Raw genomic sequence first — 19,201 nt, forward strand, 5'->3', positions numbered from 1 at the left:
CAGTGTAATGATAAATTGTAACATGAATTATGTTACAAGCTGTGTTTGGACATGTAACAGTAAATTACTGTTACTACAACAGACCTAGTGGGTATTTCAGTAGCAAAAGAGTGCACATACTTTTGAAAGATGGTAGAAAAAACAAGCCCACACTATCTAAATTCCTCTTCAGGGACCAGTAGCACAAGGAAAAGCACAGGTTTCTTTAATAGAGCCCAGTGATCTTTGCAGCTTCAAGATTTCTGTTCTCTCTTCAATCCAAAATCACAAGCTGGAGGTAGTATCAGGAAAATCTGAAGCTGAATTTATTAAAAGCTTGGGAGTGTGTGTGTGTGTGTTCTTTTTTATTTTTCCTCAGAGGTATCCCTTTTCTAAGTTTTTATATACACTTTTGACTCATTTGCAGTTGGACTTTAGTTGAAGTTTTCACTGTAGGAAAAAAGCAAAGCTCCAGTGGAAGAGTATTCACAAGCTCCCATACAATGCCTTGGATCATGGCAATGGCCAATATCAGAAGTTTTAGAGGAAATTTTAAGGAGCGTGCTATCAGTAAATTATTTTACCCCAGCATTAGGAAAGAGACCAGAAGGACCTGAAGCATGAGATTTCATATTCAGGCCAAAATGGTAACGTGATAACAATATAAATATTCAGTCTTTTTTAAAATTTTTATAATTTTTTCCCCTAGAAGTTTTCTGTCAGCGAATTCTACTGTCTAATTATATTTTTAAAAGGGAATAAGCCCTTCTTGTTGGCTTTGCTTGTCTGTTTTAAAATAGTTGAATGACTGTTACTTTATGGAATGGAAAGTGCCATCTCCCTTCTTTCTATGCTTTGCTGTGCAGGATTTCTTTTTTCAACCCACATCTTTGTTCCTGTCTGAAAAAATTGTCCTAAATGTTACCTATTCAGTGGACGTTACCTTTCTTCTTCTTCTCCCCCCCCCCCCCCCCCCCCCCCCGCCTTCTATTTGTTTCACCTCCTCCTTCTTACTGTAATTTAGTAATATGTCTTTAAGAAAACGAGACTGCGTTATGGCAACCAGCAGTCCCTGTTTAGTATCTTTAGTTATGTAACAGTACTATTAAGCTTACATATATTTAAAAAAAAATACATAATTATTTGTACAAGAACTAGGCAAGAGGAAAATAAGTCACCTGAAATGCCCTACCACCACCACTTAGGGACTCCGCTGTTCAGTATAAGCCTCACTCTGCTTGGCATTTTAAAACTGTGAGGATAGCTGGCTGTGATGCAGTCTCATGTGCTTTTAGTACTTTTAGGGGGGGTTATTAATATGGATGTGTTTTTCCTTAATTTACACTTCCGTAATTTTTAAGTGTCCTGTGGATGCTGACACTACTTGAAGGTTCAGATTTTTATAGAAAGATGTAAATTGAAGTCTTTACCACCTTGGTAGCCAGTGACCCTATAGCAGTATTCTATTTTGGTTATTTTAGTAAGAATTTTGATTAGATGATGTGAGTGTTCTTTGGCAGCAGTTTAACTAAAACCAGTCAACTCCTACATGAAAGGTCATAACTGTATTTTGATGTTCTGTGGAGTGGCTATTTGTGGTTTTGTGTTTTGCCTCTTAAGACCGCTCTTGTACTAGTCTGTGCATCACAGCAATGCCTAGATTTCTAATCAAAAAACTCCTATACTTTTTTTTGTGTGTGTGTGTGTAGATATATATGTATGATACTTCAAGATTCTTGAAGGCCAGGAAAGTAGCTCTCCTCTGAATAGTCTAGCATCTTTTTTCTTCAATAAGAATTTTAATCTATGTATATCAAATAATAGTAGGTGCATTTAGCTCTGTAAGGTTGAGGGCACAGGATCCTGTTTGCTTGGAAACATACTGCCTGCAATGTTAATTTTCCTGTACTGTGTGTATGTTACGAAGAAAGTTTGGCTTGGCCAGAGGAGAGTGGAGGTGGGAAAGTGTAAAAAAGGTATTTTCACTCAGTTTTTGGCTTCACATTCTTACCTGTTGCACCTATCTAAAACCAGGGCCAAAAGATGGACCTTGTTTGTTTGTGTTTACACTCATACATATGGTTTATGTATGCCTCTCTGTGTGTGTAATTTGGAAAGTATTTTAGAGTAAACCACATTGCATAAGGTGCTAGTTGAGAGTTTCCGTTATGTAAAGCTAAAACTATTTTGCAGATAAGATTGGTTATATATTTATTTCTTAGTAGCAGTCTTTCAAAGAACTTAGAAATTTGATTAGCAATAGTATTGATATGCGTGGGTCTTTTCTTAGCAGTCAGTTCCTCATGTCAGATAAACAGAGTCATCAGCCATCCAACTCTTCCAATTAGTATCACTGCTCATGAAGACAGACACATCAAATTCTACGACAACAATACAGGTATGCATCTTTTCAGCAGGTCCTAGTCATAGCGGTTGTATAACGTAAAACATAAAGAGAATTTCATTATGATGAATATTATTCACATAAATGCTGAGGGATGTTAAGAATTGCATATCCTCTGAAACAGAAGTGTCTCTCATCACCAGTAGAGCCCGAAGATTGCCAGCCCAGTTAAAACTTTATTGGCACAGTGATAAGGAACCTGCATCATTCTCTGTACTTTTAAAATGCCTTATTTATGGGGGTTATCAATATTTAACATAAAAGGAAGCTTTTTTAAAATGTTCGTGTTCTTATGTTCGTGTTTCTTCTTTTGTGCTGTCTGTGTTATTTTGATCTGAGGGCAGGAAGCTCTGGCACACCTTTAGTGCTTCCAAGATCTCTGCCTGATGACTTGGAGGTAGAAGTTCCCTTGCAGGCATCATTCTCAGTTTGATCCACTGTACTTCTCCAAATCTCTCACTTCTGCAGAAACAGATGGACAGCTTATAATACTTTTTCTAATTTGTAGTGAGAGTCGCACTGAGATGTGTAATTATAAATGTCTTGGGTTTTAAAAGACTTTTTGATAGGAAGGGTAGTATTGATCTGGTATTCTGACTGTGAATCTTGATAATCTTCAGTTTATAACTTCTCTGCTTCCAGGTCACACTGGCTTAAAAGTTAAATTGAGATCTTTCAGTATTCTTCTTGATTTTAAGTTTGCTACTCCCCAGATGTATGTTAAATGAGAAGAGATGAAAGGACCCAATAGAGGCTGAGGAAAAAGCTGAAAATAGCTGATTTGTTTGATAGTGTAGTTTGGTAATAAACAGTAGAGGAAACAGCTGCTCTTTTTTTCTTTTCTGTTTTATTATCTTCTGCAACAAAAAAAACCCACCTTGGAGCCATGATTTCTTATTTTTAACATGAAATCATTACTGTAATTATAATAAGCTGTGATAGAACATAAATTCTCTCCGAGTTGACTAAAATTATCCCATATTATTATGTAGTTTATATTCACTGCTTATTATGTGAGAATATTACTCACCACCTGTCCTCCTTCACAGTCAAGATATTACTCCTGAACTCACCTAATTCACTTAAGTGGCAGATATTTAAAACACATAGTGATTGCAGCTTCACGGTGGTTTTGCACACATAAAGGTCTAACAAAGTTGGTGATATTGGTACTGTGGCTCTCCTGAGACTGTAAACATTAAAAGAATGACTTCTTGCATAATTTTAATGATTCAGTCATGGGACAAGATGATATATATAATATGAGCTGTGGTAGGGTCTAAGCAGTGAATACAGATAACAAAGTGAACTGCAGAAAATAACCTAGAAAAATCTTTTCTTTTCAAAGGAAAACTGATCCACTCCATGGTAGCTCACTTAGATGCAGTTACAAGCTTAGCTGTTGATCCCAATGGCTTGTATTTGATGTCTGGCAGTAAGTACATTCAGATTTCATTTCCTTTTTCTCATAATCGTGGCAGACATGAGAATTATAAAGAAAACTGTTTCCCCTTTCTTTAGGTCATGACTGTTCAATTCGCTTGTGGAATCTCGAAAGCAAGACCTGCATCCAAGAATTTACTGCTCATCGCAAAAAATTTGATGAGTCCATTCATGATGTGGCATTCCACCCCTCCAAATGTTATATTGCCAGTGCAGGAGCAGATGCCCTGGCTAAAGTGTTTGTATGACAGAGTGCTTCCCTTTCAACTCTAGCTTTGTATATATTTAACCAGCTGCACAAAAGAGAGGAGGGGGGCATGAGTCTTCTTACGCTGCCCTATAATTCAGAGAATGTTTGTAAGTGTTTAGTTTTGCAGGGTGCTGTTTTCTAGATTGACGTTTGTTCTGGTTTCTGTGAGCTCAGCTGGTGCTGGGAGCTTGGAAACTCTCAGTTTCAAATAGTTTAAAAACAAAAGAAATGCTTTTATTTCAGAGGGTGTGAATTTTCGTCCAGGCAGGCCTTGGGTGAAACTAGGTCTATGTATTCTCTATTAATAAAAAGGAGTACTGGAAAGAAGGGGTCTAATTGCATCAGGGAGTAGGAAAAGAGGGAAACTTCCTAAGATGCTTTGCATTGAGGAATCTTAATGTGCTTAAAATTAAATCAGCTGGAAAAAGTGTCAGTTCACATGCTCATTACTGTGTCATGTGAGAGGCACTTTGTCATCCCTTTGGTATTAATAAAGTAGATCTTGTTCAGAGAGCAGTAGCAGATAGTTAATCTCAGCCACCTGGCTGCTAGCCGAAGACAAATGCAGTTAAAGGAAAGCAAACTACTAACATAAATTAAAATGCAGTAAAGTTTTTGTTAAATCTTCTGTGTTATACAGTAAACATTTAGTTTGCAAAAAAATTTATATATTTTTTAAAGACTGTATTAGCATGTGGCTAGAAGCTGAGCCTTTAGTCTAGTCCCAATTAACAACAGACTGAAGCAGTCTGTATATACTGCAGTAGCAGATTTAACTTACTCAGATTTATAATGCTGTTTATTCTTGGAGATCTGTCACAAAAAATTATCATAAAGCTTTCCAGAGAAGCTGTCCTACAATTTAACTATCAAACATTCATCTCCTCTTTCTGTTCCTGTCAAAAAGGGTATCGTTCTGGGCATTAAGGATAACAGTGAAATACTTCTTTTGAAGATTAAACTTATACCTGATGCTTTGTATGAGTCCTATTAGTGCAACACATGGTAACTATACAAAGTTCCATCAGTTTCAGAGATTCTGCTACTTCTAGAGGTATTTCCCAACTTCACCATTTGTGGAACTTTTTAACTTGTCTCCTTCACTGGGCATATTGTGCCATTGATTAGGTTACCCAAAGATTGAGTGCTTCTTGTAATTACTCAACAGATGTGCTTTGTTTATCTATTCGGAGCTTGTCCGTTGATTTGAATGAAAGTAACTTTCAAGCCAATCTTTTGGTCTTTTTATCCCTTCTTAAATGAAGGTGAGTGGATTCTTTTCTGTTATGTGTCATCATCAGAGTTATTAGTGCTCATAAGCTTGAAGTTGGTGTTTTCCTCTAATGGGAATGGAAGGCAGAGTTTCTGCTGGAGATGATTTCTGGTGCTGATACGAGTAGGAAAGAACCCAGTGCAACTCTTCCACATACCAGCCTGAGGCTAAGACTGGAAACTGATAAATAAATCTTTACCTTTAAACTGACACTTTTTAAAAAGGAATTATTGAAAGATATCAACATAGGATATGGCTGTGTTGTTTTTAGAGTGGCATTTGGGGATGGGACCACATTTGAAGCTGATCTCAGAGTTTAAATCAACTATATTATTTAGAATAAAAGGTTGACCTGTGCTGTTTGAGCCTGCAACACATTGTATTTACTGCTAAAATATCCTGGAATACCTTTTATTGCTCAGAATATTCAGATATGTCACTTCATTATATTGATATGCAATATATTTCCATAGATAAGATTAGAACTTTTACCATGAAACAGAGTACAATAGTAATTCAGATTATTTAGTTTTTATAAAGTGTTTTGGTTATGATGGAAAGGGGGAAACTTGGCTGCAAAACTGAGCATTCAACCTTGTGAGAGTTCTGTGTACTTGACTAATATTTTTTTCAGTGTCATTATTTTATTTCTTTCTGAAGAGGAAATTACAAAGATTTATTTGAAAATTCTAGAAGTTATGTATATTATATATGTGTATATATATTGTAAACATGTATTAAATGTGTCTAGTAAGGGAAGACTCTATGGGTGCATTTTAATGTTTTAGTATTAAGAGTTCTCTTGAGTTTGTGTATACAAAGGATAATGGTGTGAGTATGAAATGAATGTTGTGCTTTTGCTTACACAATACAATATGTAGTTACAGTTGTTTAAATTGCTGTACATAAAACTAATAGGCCAGCATGCTTGTTTTTAAAGACTGTCATTCTGATTACAATTGGAATGTAAGAAGTGGCTGTTCAAATGTGAATTGAAAGATGTTTCCTTCTCACTATTGAGCTCTTGCTCGAAACTGAAAAGTGATTTTTTTAAAAGCTGGCAATAGCTAGAGGATGAGGTGCCTTTAAAAAACAAAACAAAACAAATGTAGCCTTACAAAGAGGTTGTGGAGTATATATATTTTTGTGCTGGTCTTCATAATTGATGTCAATGTCTTTTTACTGTACTTGCTCACATACTTGTAGGACTGCAGGGTATTGTGCATGAGCCCGTCAGATCTTCTGAACATCATCATAGGAGTTAGGGGTAAAAAAGAACTATTTAGGTTATCTAGTCCATCTGCTTGCTAAAGCAGGGTTGTAGACTTGTGCATTTTAATATTGTCTTGGCCAGTGAGGTTTTATGTATGTTCTAAACAATTAGGCTTCCTTTCAAAGATTATTTCAATGATTGTGTCTCACTGACAGGAGGATTTACATGGTGTTTAGTAGGTCTTTTTTGTAACTTCATGCCAGTATTCCGAGCCGTGTTTTGTGCCATTTTACATATTCCTCATTGTCTTTGTAATTTGGAACCCGCATGCACGCGCTGGTTCTAGCTGTATACTTCCATTCCTTTCTTCAAGCTATTTTTAGTCTGCTCTTTTTACACAACTTTTTCTTGTTTTCAGCTTTTTAGCTCAGTTCTCCATATCTTGGTGCCCACAATACCATTCCACATGCATGATTTGTTGGACTTAGTCTGAAGGTCATCTCTTAAGTGTGGTTTTTGGTTGGTTGTTTTTTTCCTCTGTAACATGATGCTTTTTGTGTAGGAAGACCAAACTTTTGGTCTTCTGGTTAGTGTCTCACAAACCCAAATCGTCTTGGTTTTGGTGGTTTTTGTTTGGGTTTTTTTTTTTTAATTTCTGACAACTTTTAAATAACTGAGCATTGCTGCTTCTCAACTTTCACTTTCAATATATTGTTATGATTCTCTTGCAGCTAGATACTCCTGTTTCATGATTGTCCTGGGTTTTATAAGCTTTGAACTTCTGATGTCTGAGGGCACTAAATTATTTTTATTTTTTCCATTTTACATGCAGTTCTTCCTGGTTCAATAGAATTGGTAACTTTCATTAATGTGATACATACATCTGTTGAAGATGTAAACAAAACTGGACCTAAGGCTTATTCTTGCAAAAAAGCATTTTTGTGCAGCATCAGTATATGGCATTTATCACTACTATTTTTCCCATATCTAATCTACGTGGTACATTTTTTAATGGTTAACTCATATAATTTTTTGTGTATGGTGGCCTGTGCTACTGATTTTGATTTTACTAAGTAATTTAATGGGAGAATTTTCAGTCCTTCCGTATGTTGAAAATTGGTCTGCTAGTTTTAAATACTCTCAGTTTTATTTCTAATCTACTTCACTGTGCTGTTTGCTTTCACATATTCGAGTTAGTTACCAAAATGCTTGCACAAAATGATCTGGAGTAGCCTGGAAGAAGCTCTAGATATAATTATATTGTGGAAAACATTTTCTTCGCTCTTACAAAATCCTAGTGTCTGCATTTATTTTTTGTGCCTCAAAGAGAAAACTTTTGACATACCACGTGAAAGATTTTATTACTTGTAAGAAAATCACGCACTGAATATTTTGGGATCTCCATCTTTATTTTGATAGGATATGTTCTTTAGCAAGAAGCCCGTACAACAATGCCACATACTGTAGGTTACTTTTTAGGCTGTGTGATTTCAAGTATGTTACGTTAAAGCAGTCCCGTATGTAATGTGTTTGAGTAGGTGTGTGATGTTCACTGTACAGCTTTGTGGTTAGGTCATACAACACCATTTTGCAGTTGTGAATTTAGTAACCGGAAACTTGTCCTTTTGAATAAATGTGTCAGAGATAAAGGACTTAGTTACACCACCTTTTTCAGTACACCTGTTTGATCGCAGGTGTGTCCCCTTTCCCCACCTCCTTCCTCATGTTTTAACAATATAATTTTGGGGAGCAGGAATTTCTAGAAGTGTTAGTCCATACCAAAGGAAACAAAAAAATTAAAAAGTGGGCATAATCATCAGATAAGCAAGTCTTGATTTTTTTTTTTTTAATGCCTTTCAAGATGTGTATTTGGAAGCGTTTGCAGGCTGGTGGTTTGGCATTGTCTTTGTAGACTGTCCTAGGGAGCCTCCTTGACACCTGTGTGAAATGTGTAGTAAACCTATGTCGTGGTTTAGCCCCAGCCAGCAACTCAGTACCACGCAGCCGCTCGCTCACTCCCCCTACCCCGATGGGATGGGGGAGAGAATCGGAGGAGTAAGAGTGAGAAACACTCCTGGGTTGAGATAAGAACAGTTTAATAATTGAAATAAAGTAAAATAGTAATGCTAATAGTAACAGTATAATAATGGTAATAATAATAATGATACACGAAGCAAGTGATGCACAATGCAATTGCTCACCACCCGCCGACCGATACCCAGACAGTTCCCGAGCAGCGATCGCTGCTCCCCGGCCAACCCCCCCCAGTTTATATACTGAGCATGACGTCATATGGTATGGAATAGCCCTTTGGTCAGTTTGGATCAACTATTCTGGCTGTGCCCCCTCCCAGTTTCTTGTGCGCCTGGCAGAGCATGGGAAGCTGAAAAAGTCCTTGACTAGCATAAGCAGTACTCAGCAACAACTAAAAACATCAGCATGTTATCAACATTCTTCTCCTACTAAATCCAAAACACAGCACTATGCCTGCTGCTAGGAAGAAAATTAACTCTATCCCAGCCGAAACCAGGACAACCTAGTAAAACCTAGTAATGTGGGTTAAGAAAGAAAATGCAGCCATTGTGGTTGTCCCTGTGCCTGTACAGCAAGAGGCTATAGCAGTCTTCTGCTTGGAGTCTTTGCTGAAGCATCAGGTTTGCAGTCTAACGCGAGTAATTTCTGCAGCATGGGAGTATCTGCAAATGAGGTTATTTGTATTTTTACTTTGAAGATCTGTAGGTAGTGGTCATTTGGATTGTGTGCTGACCAGCAAGGGAAGCAGGGAGACCATTTGCCGAACTCCGTAAGGGATGGATAGTAGGTTAAATGGCCAGAACTGATGTGCCCTCCATGTGACTGGTGTCATCTTGGGAGAATTGGGTTGGGGAGCAGTGCAGAGTTTAGCCCAATGGTATTGCAAAGGAAACCATTAAAAAGTTAGAGTAGCAAGTTTAGCGAGGCTTTCCCATAATGATTCTTCAGATTTATTCATTTGTCCATTGGCTGCAGGTTATATGAAGGATAAAATCTAGTATATATCCAGATTCCAAATTATGCGCTCTTGCAGTAAAAGGTGGAGATTGTTCAAATTTCAGAACTATGTCACTTTAGATGAGGAGATGGCAGGAAATTTATAACAGCTTATTACTTAAATTCTAAGAACAGAACTTACTTTTCTATTAACAGTCTTCCTGTTGGCAACCCAGTTATGCAAAGATAAGTTCCTCATATGCTGTAGTGGGACTAATTGTTTGCTTCCAGATACACATTTATTTAAAAACAAAATTGCAGGACTAAGACTGTGTCTCATGATGTCCATTAGTATTGAACCAAAGCCATAAGATTTGGGAAGCAGACTAGAATGTTAGGCTTGTTTCTGATTTTTCTTTTCTTTTTTTTTTTCCTTCAGTCATAATCTACATGCTTAATACATATTACATACAGTGTCATCTGTATGACTCATTTCACATTAGATATCCCATTCTGTAAAAAATACTCCTTCAGTACTTTCTCATACAAATGAGATGTGAACGGGACCAGTGGTTCCAGGTAATCTGTGACTCACTTAGCATGAGTGTAAAAGTCTTTCAGCTTTTTAATGGGTGAGCTGATAGGATTCATGGAAATAACTGTGAAAACATGATGCTGCTTATAATATAGCATTTAAAAACATTCTGAAATTTGTGGCTGGTTAATGGAAATTGTTTTGGACTACACTGTTAAGAATGGAGAAATCAGCATGTGATAGTAAACCATTTACATGTGGTAGATTGGTTTGTATAAGATGTTGCAATCTTTGACATGGTAATTTGAGTTTTCTTGGGCATCTGCTGTTGGTGAGCATCACAGGGATGCTCAGCCTAGCTGTTAGTGTACTGAGTGACAGAGAAAGCAAAGATTTCCCCGAAAAAACTACCCAGATGTTTCACGACGCTCCCTTTTTCCATAAGGACATGAAGGCATTGAGAATATTTTATCTAAATCTGGTAATGTATTTCGTTGAGGAGGGTTACAGTCGGTGAACAGTCTTGACTCTTTCATCGTCAGTGTCTTTAAGCTTAGAGATGAACACTGTTACTGGAATAAATGGCCTGTAAACTGCTAGTCAAAACCTCCGCAGTGTTTCTACTGAGCAGCAGAGAAAAATTATTAAAACCACAGTGTTAATCTGTCCAGTTACATAGGGGGTGTTTTACAAGAAATAAACCATATTGTAAAAGAGAGTATTGCGTACAACAGAGCAAATGAACAAACACCTGGGGAGTGGGGGGGGGGACTAGGATGACCTTTGTGTAAATAGTCCTTGCTCAGGCAAGTGCTCTTGTTCAGCTGGTGGGACTAATCCCAGGAGGGAGGATGGTGGGAAGTCAGTCCTTTAAAATGATGTCTCTGCCTGTGCTAATGAACATACCTGCTGTGCAGGTTATCTATCCTTTTGATGTCTGATTTTTATCTTCCCACTTAAATCCTCCTTTAGGCTATATTTTCTTAGAATCTTAGTCCCATCTGCAATGGACTTTCATTGCAGGGTAAATTTCAGAACAAACTATTGATTTTCTCTTAGAGTGTTTTTTGAAGGGTGGTGGGGTTTCAGCTTCAGCCCTACCCTTCCCGCCACCAAAAGGCTGATTTGTACCTCCCTATTCCCCGTTCATTTAATTCTACTGAGTTATCTCTTGCCCCACCTGCTGACTTAATTTTGCTGCTCTGTAGTCTGCAGTGAAAACTTACGAAGTGCTGTATCGTTCAAGATGTTTTAGAGAATCTGAATTCCACTACAGAAGGTGTAAATCCAGTTGAATAGTACAATTTGTTGGTGTCAGCTGGTTTATTGTCAGGAAAGATTTGTTGCTGGATAACAAAATCCAAACTATGGCTGAAGGCATTTAATAATAATACATGCTTTTTAGCCCAACTTTCTTCCTGATTGAGTCTGGGTGGTGCTATTCTGCATTAAACTAGTTTTGCCCTGCTCATACTGCCAAGCCTTGTTGTAATCCTGGGAGATCGCACCCACATTTAAACCATGCCTGCATGTGTGTATTTTAAGCTGCTCAAAGCCTTGTGTTGGCACAGTCCTCAAGCCCAGTCTACTTGCATTCCCTCAGTTTGAATTGCAGGCTTCCAAAATTACTTCCTTGCTACTTCAGGGAACCCTTGGTCCTTGCACCAGAGTATTAGACTGGGATGTTGAGAAGATTTATGCAGCTGGATTTGTACTATTCTGAAAGGGAAGGGATAACTTGTTGCCAAGCCAAATATTTTCATTATTTTTTGGATTACTTACTAAAAGCAGCCAAATACATTGTATAAGGGATAAACAATGGACTTCAAGCTAATATTTTTCCATTAAGAATTTATTTTTTTATTCTTCCTGTCATCAAGATAGTGGTTTTTATGTAGCTTGTTTTCAGATGTATGGCTCCTAGAATTGTTTCCTTGCAGTTAGGCATTTACAAACATGCATAGGTTTTGAAAACTGTCTCATATGTGTTAGCACTTTGTCTGGAAATGCAAACTGAGCATGTTAGCTAATAATTTCTTGTACCTTTAAAGCCCAAGCAGACTGAAAAGCAGTCTTGTCCTATGTTTTCCTTGAATCATGCATCTGAAAAAACTTGTAGAAGAAAATCCATGATGAGAAGACTATTGTTGCTGTAAGATTTTCTGTTGACATTTGTCAGCATATCAACTACCTGCATTGTATTTCATATAAGTATCTTCAATTGGTTTATTTTAAAAGAAACTGTCAGGTTAAAAAAAAAAAAAATCCAGACAAATTTCATTGCCTTATGGACCATAGTTTGGATTTTTTTGTTGTTGTTGTTTGTATTAATATACTTTTTTTCCTCTCTACAAGAGTAACTGTTGAACTTAGAGTTACCTGACGGTTCTCTTTCACAGAAGATACCACAGGTGATAACCACTTAAATGTTAGTAATTATAGTTGCTCTTCTTCTGTTTTGGGTCACTTCTATGACAGATAGTTGATATGAAAAGGCTACTGTGACTGATATATAAACAGCTAAAAGAAATTAAGACTCCCCTTCAGAATTATGCTGAGGTTATGATTTTGCACGCCAGTTTTGAATGACTACTTTGAAACAATGTTGGGCTTCAAGTGTCTTGCAAAGTGGTGGATCCAAATGAGAAATACCTACTTGTTGAGTAATAGTCTGCTTGTCAGTTTGTGTATGGCTCAGTATAAGTCTGTGTCAGAATTTCAGTACCACCAAATTACCTTGTTTAAATGCTACTGTCGTACAAAAGTGAATGTTAACTTAAGTGAGAAATTCTGTTTTCTGACTTGTGAAGGAAATAGTTTTCTTGGGAGTAAGGATCCATAAATTTCATGTATTTCATGATTTCAGAAAGGCTTCTTAATCATGGGACATGAGAAAAGTGAAAAAGTGATTTGTTCTCCAAAGATTTGATAAGCATTTATTATAAAAAGTATAAATTTTTGCTTTAAATGAAAATGCTTCTTCAAACACTCAATATTAAACTTCTTAATAAAATTAAATATTTTAAAATCGTGGATAAATATCTAAGAAGGCAAACATAGAAAAATCAGAGGGAGATTATTTTGAAATACACAAGTATATTTTTGAGCTTCTCAACTGCAGCCCTGAATTTTCTCTTTTTCACTGCAATACCTATTTTGTGAAACTTCTTGGATAGGTTCTATTTAAAGCTACATTCACTTGCCTGAATAAGTCAAGCAAATATTTTGTCATTAAAATTATATAGATCTGCTTATGTTAGTGTGCTGTTTAAAATGAGACCACATTGAGGTAACCATGGAGGTATTTGTATTGGTATGACAGTAGTGAAGTGGGGTTGCTGTATACTGTACCTGCATTCTGTGCTGAGCAAAATCACATGGACTTCCAGAAATAAGCAATGGTTTTTAAGAGCAGCTTTATTTAATGTTACAGCAGCAAGTAAGTGTCATTTGTACCATATAATTATGTAAATTGGGTGCTAATAAATACTATTTTTCAACATTTTGTATTGTGTTCGTAATTCTGCGTTTTATCACAAGATGTGTGTACTAGGAGGGGGAAGTGCACTCAGACTAGGACAAGTAGACATGGGTTTGGAGGGCCATGAGGTAACTTCATGTGAACTTCCTTCTGAACTGTGCAAAGCATTACCATTCACAGTAGCGTCTTGGTTTTTCTATTCTCCATATGTCTTGGTTTTGTACTGCTTTGCCATCTTGGCACTGTTGGCACCCTACATCTTTCTGTGGGCTTTGGCACCCAGTCCCCAGTATCTTCATGGGGTGAACAGACATACAGAGTGGGCACGGTGCCGTTGTGCAGGAGCTGGTCTATCAGCACTGCACCAATCACAGCGAGACATGGTGCGCTTCCTGGTGAGAACATTCATTTAACATAAAAATAAGCGCACGGTTCTGCCCTTGGGGAGAGGATGAGGGAGAGCAAACCACACACCACAGATGGTAGTCGCGTTGCTACGGGAAGATGCTCAGAACGGCACTGTTGAGGGGGTGGTATGGGAACCTACACAGAACTGAGCAGAACAACTTGTTAGCGAGTCCGTCCTGTTTTTTTCTAAGCTTGTAGGTGGGATAAGCGAAGTTCTTATCTCCTCTCCACGGTAGCAAAATAAGCCTTCTGATTTAGTCCTACTCATCTTCCCTCTTAGGAAAGGAGGTGTTGCTTTATGAAGTAACAATACAGTTGTATTCACCCCAGTGTTCAGCCTCCAGAGTGGGTCAGTAGAAGACTCCTGAGGTAGGGAGAAAGAAGATTTCACGAACAATGTAGGCGTGACACATGGGAGGCCTTCCTAACATCCTTATGGGCTTGCCCATGAACAAGACATGTCCCCATAATGACTTGGGTGTGAGAAAAGTAAGCATATTCTCTTTGGCCATACTGTGAAACTTTAACTACCATTTCTTTTTGTGCTTAGAAAGAAGTAATTTCTATGAGTGAGTGTTGGAGTTCTTGAACTGCATTATCAGGGGTTTTTTTAGAAATCAGAGAAGGGGTTAAACTGGTGTTAAGAAAAATAACACTTGCTTCTCTTGCCATTCAGTATGACTGACAGCTGATTGTGAGTGATGTAGCTGATGCAATGCTAAAACCTGTGATACCCCCCAGGTTAAGTTTTTAAGTTAAAAAAAAAAAACTTTGAGGAATTTGAGGCACTCAGCTATATAGATGTACACTTGCAATGTTTTCAATATGTAGGTGATTTTGCAAATGTGGATGGCCTGGTACTGTCTAAGACTTCTTAAACTGAGATGGGAATAGAAAAGAAAAGGGATCAAGTTGTTTCCGTAATGTTGCTGACAGGCAGAGAAAAACAACTAGAAAAATGATAGAGAGTGACTTTGTTCAACCATGAAGTAATTTAAGGTAAGTCTACCACAGAAGACTGACTTAGTGTTTGGTGTCTAGGTAATATTTCTGATAACTTACTGCTTTGTTTGACTTGCCAAGTAGATAATGTGGATAATTTTCTGTGGAATTTACAATAGGTTGGGGTGTTAAATCCACTAACAATGTTTAGATTGGGTTGGTCCTGTCTGGATGCTTAACCCCAGAGTTTTTCCGTGCTGGAGAGCTGTGGCGGAAGGAACGCAAGGAGGAAGGGGAAGCTCATCTGCCTGCCTGTCAGAAAAGGAAAATTCAGCCACTGCCATGGGGAAACCCTCCTCTTGGTGAACCAGCAAAGCGGCAGCAGCTGAGGAGCGAGAGGGCGCAGACAGCAGGCGATGCCTTCTGTGCAGGGTGGCAGTGACAGCAGAGGTGCCGAGTGTCCCACCTCTGGGCCAGCAAGGCAAGGTACTGCTGGGAGACAGGGGTTTGAGTTACCTCTCTCTGAAGAGATGGTTGGACTCTGGACTGAGCTTTGGTTGTTCACAGCAGCTGTTCTGCATGGTGCTGAGCAGTGATAACCCACCAGCCCAAGTCCTGAGTACAGAGATGCTTTTTTCCTAGGGAGAGGGTGATCAGACAACCCCCGTTTGGCTATGCATCCAGTGACTAGTTCAGACAGCTCCCAGCCCTGGCTGGCTGCCTGCCTCCAAGTCCAACCCTTTGGTGCCTTTCTCTTCGGGTGCGTCAGCCAAATGGCAGGTTCCACCGCCCTGGTCTGGCATCTGAAACTAAGCAGCCCAGCATCAAGTGTCGGGACATCTAGCTCCTCTTTGATTCAGCCCTGCATCTAGAAGGTGTGGAGAGACTCTGTTATTTTTTTCAGCTTCCAAAAGAAGTCTGGTTCCAAATAAGATGTGATCTTGCAGACTCGGGAAGGTACATATGATTTTGATGCCTTTCAGTCATTAGACTCTGCTTCAATGACTGATTCCTCTGATAGGTAATTCGGTGGTCCTTCCTCTCCTAGCTCCCTTTTAGGCTTTTTTTCAGCTTAGCATGTAAAAGGATGGCATTGAAACCCCTGGGGCTTTACCAGCCTTGCTAGGTCTTCCATAATCTAGTAAGGATCTCAGCTGCATTTCAGAAACTAGAATGGCATGGACCATATTTGGCGTTTGTTTTTTAACCACATACAAGACAACATGTACTGCGTATGCCTTTGGGACAATTTTATTGCAAAAGATATAGCAACTTGTATTGATAAGCTCAAAATAGCTTGTATATGTTACAGAAGGAGTTCTGCTGCTTTCTTCAAACAAATATACCCCCTCGAACATTTATGAAGATTTATATGCAAGTTATCTTGTTTTTTAATAAAATGGTATTTAGAGACTTTAATAGATAGCAAGTATTTTGATTGCTGTGAAAGGTAAAGGTTAAGAGGAGTGTGTGCTGTGCTGATCCACTCGTTTTTGTTAATGGAAGGGTGTGTTCTTACAAGTTTACAGTAAGCTTACGCTGAAGTTTACAGTGTTTATGAATAGGACATCTAAGTTTAGATGACAAGTCGGATTAAACATTGAACCACTTTCACACTTTGAGATCCAACAATTTCAAGGTCATCCTGAGAAGTTAATAAAAATGCACATTGGCAAATGAGTGCCATAGTTCTTCTGTAAACTTAAGATAAACAGTTTAAACAACAACAAACTGAAGTGCCCTTTATAAATGCTTGACACAGAAGATAGCTGTGCAACTTCCCTGTGAAAAGGCATTTGAAAGCTCACTGTCATTGCTTGAAGTTTAACATTTCAGAAGAAATTAAAATGCATATCCTAAAGAACACGTGTGGCTCTAACTGTTCCTAAAGTCTTGGCCGCCTGTGCTGTGCTTTTGGCAAAGCACAAGCGAAACATTGGGGAGTCTCTGTAGAGTACCAGTCTTCCATGCTGCAAGAATACTGCCAGTATGGAAAACAGTATGCAGTGGTAAGCTGTTACATTAAAAATTAAACCACAATATTGAGAGTAGCTAAAAGTTAAGACTAAGGCCTTTTTCTCAGCTAGCCCCAAATTAAACCCCAAGCAAACAGGTTTTCAGACGATAAATCTGGTGTCTGAACTGAAGTCCCCAGTAAATTCAATTTATGCGTTTGGAGATTTGTCTAGCCCATGTAATGTCCCTTGTTGACAGAGAAAGATGCTTTCAGCAGAACGGTAGTGAGGGAGGTGGGTCAGGAGACAGGAGGTATCAGGGGCTGCTCTGCTTCTACTTAACTCTGTCCTTAATCTTTACGTTTTTCAAGCCTAGAGGCTTTTGCTGTGGAAGTGCAGCAGCACAGATTAATGTTAAAACCTCTGCATACAAATATATTATATGTCTTTGTTTTGCTTTTTTTGGAAGCTGGCAGTGCCCTGTGTCTTTTGTCTGGGTAGCATTGTTGTATCGATGATGTTCAGTTAAAGCTGGAACTGAATGTTTCTTCTAAGAGGAAGATCTGGACCTTCCCTATGTAAAACCACCATTTCATCCAGGATTGGTTTTGATAACCTCTTGAGAGGACCCTAGCCTGGCTTATGTTACCACACCAGGGAGATCATGCAGAATCTGCCATTCTCATTGGTTTGCATTATGCTCATTTCATTGGTAATTTTGAGCTACTTCAGTCATATTTCCAAACACAACAATTTCAAAGATTGTGCGACTTCGGTTGATAGAAAGGAGTCTCCCTTACGGCAGTTTACTTCCATTAACGTTTTTATGTGAATAATAAACATCCTTGGCCATGGTTATTTACTAAAACTATAAAGGCTATTAAGTCTGGTTTGTGAATAAGATGTGAAATTTGAGTTTTAATTTCTTCTCATTTCCTGTTAGTTCCACAAGCCTGACGTGTTGCAGCTTTTATTGCCATAAGGTGCATGAAGACACACATTTTTATTGGCTCTGAAACTCCATCCCTTTCCTTCGATACCTTTGCTTAATGAACATGTTTCCTTAAATTATACTGGATGGAAACATAACCAGTAACTGCTGCTTCCTAATTAAAGTGCAATTCTTTTGACCTTAATATGTTACTCTTCCCCTATTGACTAGTGATATGGCTAGTTTGTCACTTAAGAAACAACCATGTGTTTAGAATAATGCAGGGCTGTAGTAGGTTTGTTTTGAAATCAATCCACAAATCAGAAGTCAATCCCAGATTTGGGAGACGGTGTCTGTAAATGCTCAAAATGCTGCTTTTCCCAGTGTATAATACAGAACTTCAGATAATTCCCTCTTAAATCCTGTTAATGGCTCTTGAATAGCTCTCCTCACACTAGAGACTGCTGTAAGCTGTTCTGAGCTGTGTTTTAACAGTGGAGCGGTGGGTCTCCAACGCTTTTCTGATTGCAAGTAACTAAACCCCACAATTTTCTCAGTCTCCTCTGTCCCGGCAGCTGTGCTGTGGTCCTACAGGCCTTGAGCTGCACAAGAGCAGAGCAAGTGAGCTAAGGGGACGAGACACTTCTCAAAATCAAATATTAATACAGTGCTGTAGGAGGCTAGACTCCAGTTCCTGCGTGTTGGCTGCTTTGTGGATTTGGGGCTTTACTGGGGTTGACAAACGGTTGTAGAGTCCCACAGCTTGACCCTTTCCTCTCGCTTGCTTTCCAGTCTCTGGGTTTGGATAAATCTCAGTGCTTGTGTTTACACTAGCTGAAGCTTAACTTGCTAGCAAGACAGCTGTACAGAGAGAGAGAGCGCCTGCTTTTAAGAAGATACTCAAACTTGAGTCATATACCCCCTAAAAAAAGCGTCTGGTATTTCAGCCCTGACCTGGGTGCCGAGTGGTGGGCAGTGCCACATGGAGGTGCGTCTGCCACAGCAGCTAAGCAGTGTGGCTGGTCCCTGAAGGGAGCCGGCCATTTCAGGAAGCAGGTGGTACATTTTAAAGAGCTTGTGTATGCCCAAAGGTGGGAATTGGACAAGCTGGGCCTCTTTGCTGGAAGCAGCTTTTCAAACAGGTCCAGTTATTTCCTCCATGTTTACTGCCTCTTTTGCTATCCCTCCAAATCAGAGTTTCTGAAGCCTGCAGGGGGGGGAAAAAAAAAAAAAAAAATCAACCATCTACAGAGAGCATTATCATGCATAGGGACAGAGAGCTGCAATCAACCTTGCTGACTGGAAAGTGCCAGAGAGAAACACCTCCAGTATTTCTTGAACTGAGGCTGGCATTACTCCTGTGGCGCTGGGCGTGCCTTCAGCATGGCGCCTGAGGGGTCCGCCTTGCTCGAATCCA

General features: G+C 38.8%; 1 protein-coding gene across 1 annotated transcript in view; it reads left to right on the forward strand.

The window, feature by feature from the left end:
• The window catches only part of STRN (striatin), a 66,174-nt gene extending 61,741 nt beyond the window's left edge, over positions 1-4,433 (forward strand). The window contains exons 16-18 of the mRNA XM_075707222.1: positions 2,270-2,377; positions 3,732-3,818; positions 3,905-4,433. Of these exons, the coding sequence (XP_075563337.1) occupies positions 2,270-2,377; positions 3,732-3,818; positions 3,905-4,074 (365 nt within the window). The 3' untranslated portion in view covers positions 4,075-4,433. The remainder of the gene's footprint in view (positions 1-2,269; positions 2,378-3,731; positions 3,819-3,904) is intronic.
• Positions 4,434-19,201: the final 14,768 nt, after the last annotated feature.

Source organism: Pelecanus crispus, chromosome 3, assembly GCF_030463565.1.
Source record: "Pelecanus crispus isolate bPelCri1 chromosome 3, bPelCri1.pri, whole genome shotgun sequence".
In the NCBI taxonomy this organism is placed as follows: domain Eukaryota; kingdom Metazoa; phylum Chordata; class Aves; order Pelecaniformes; family Pelecanidae; genus Pelecanus; species Pelecanus crispus.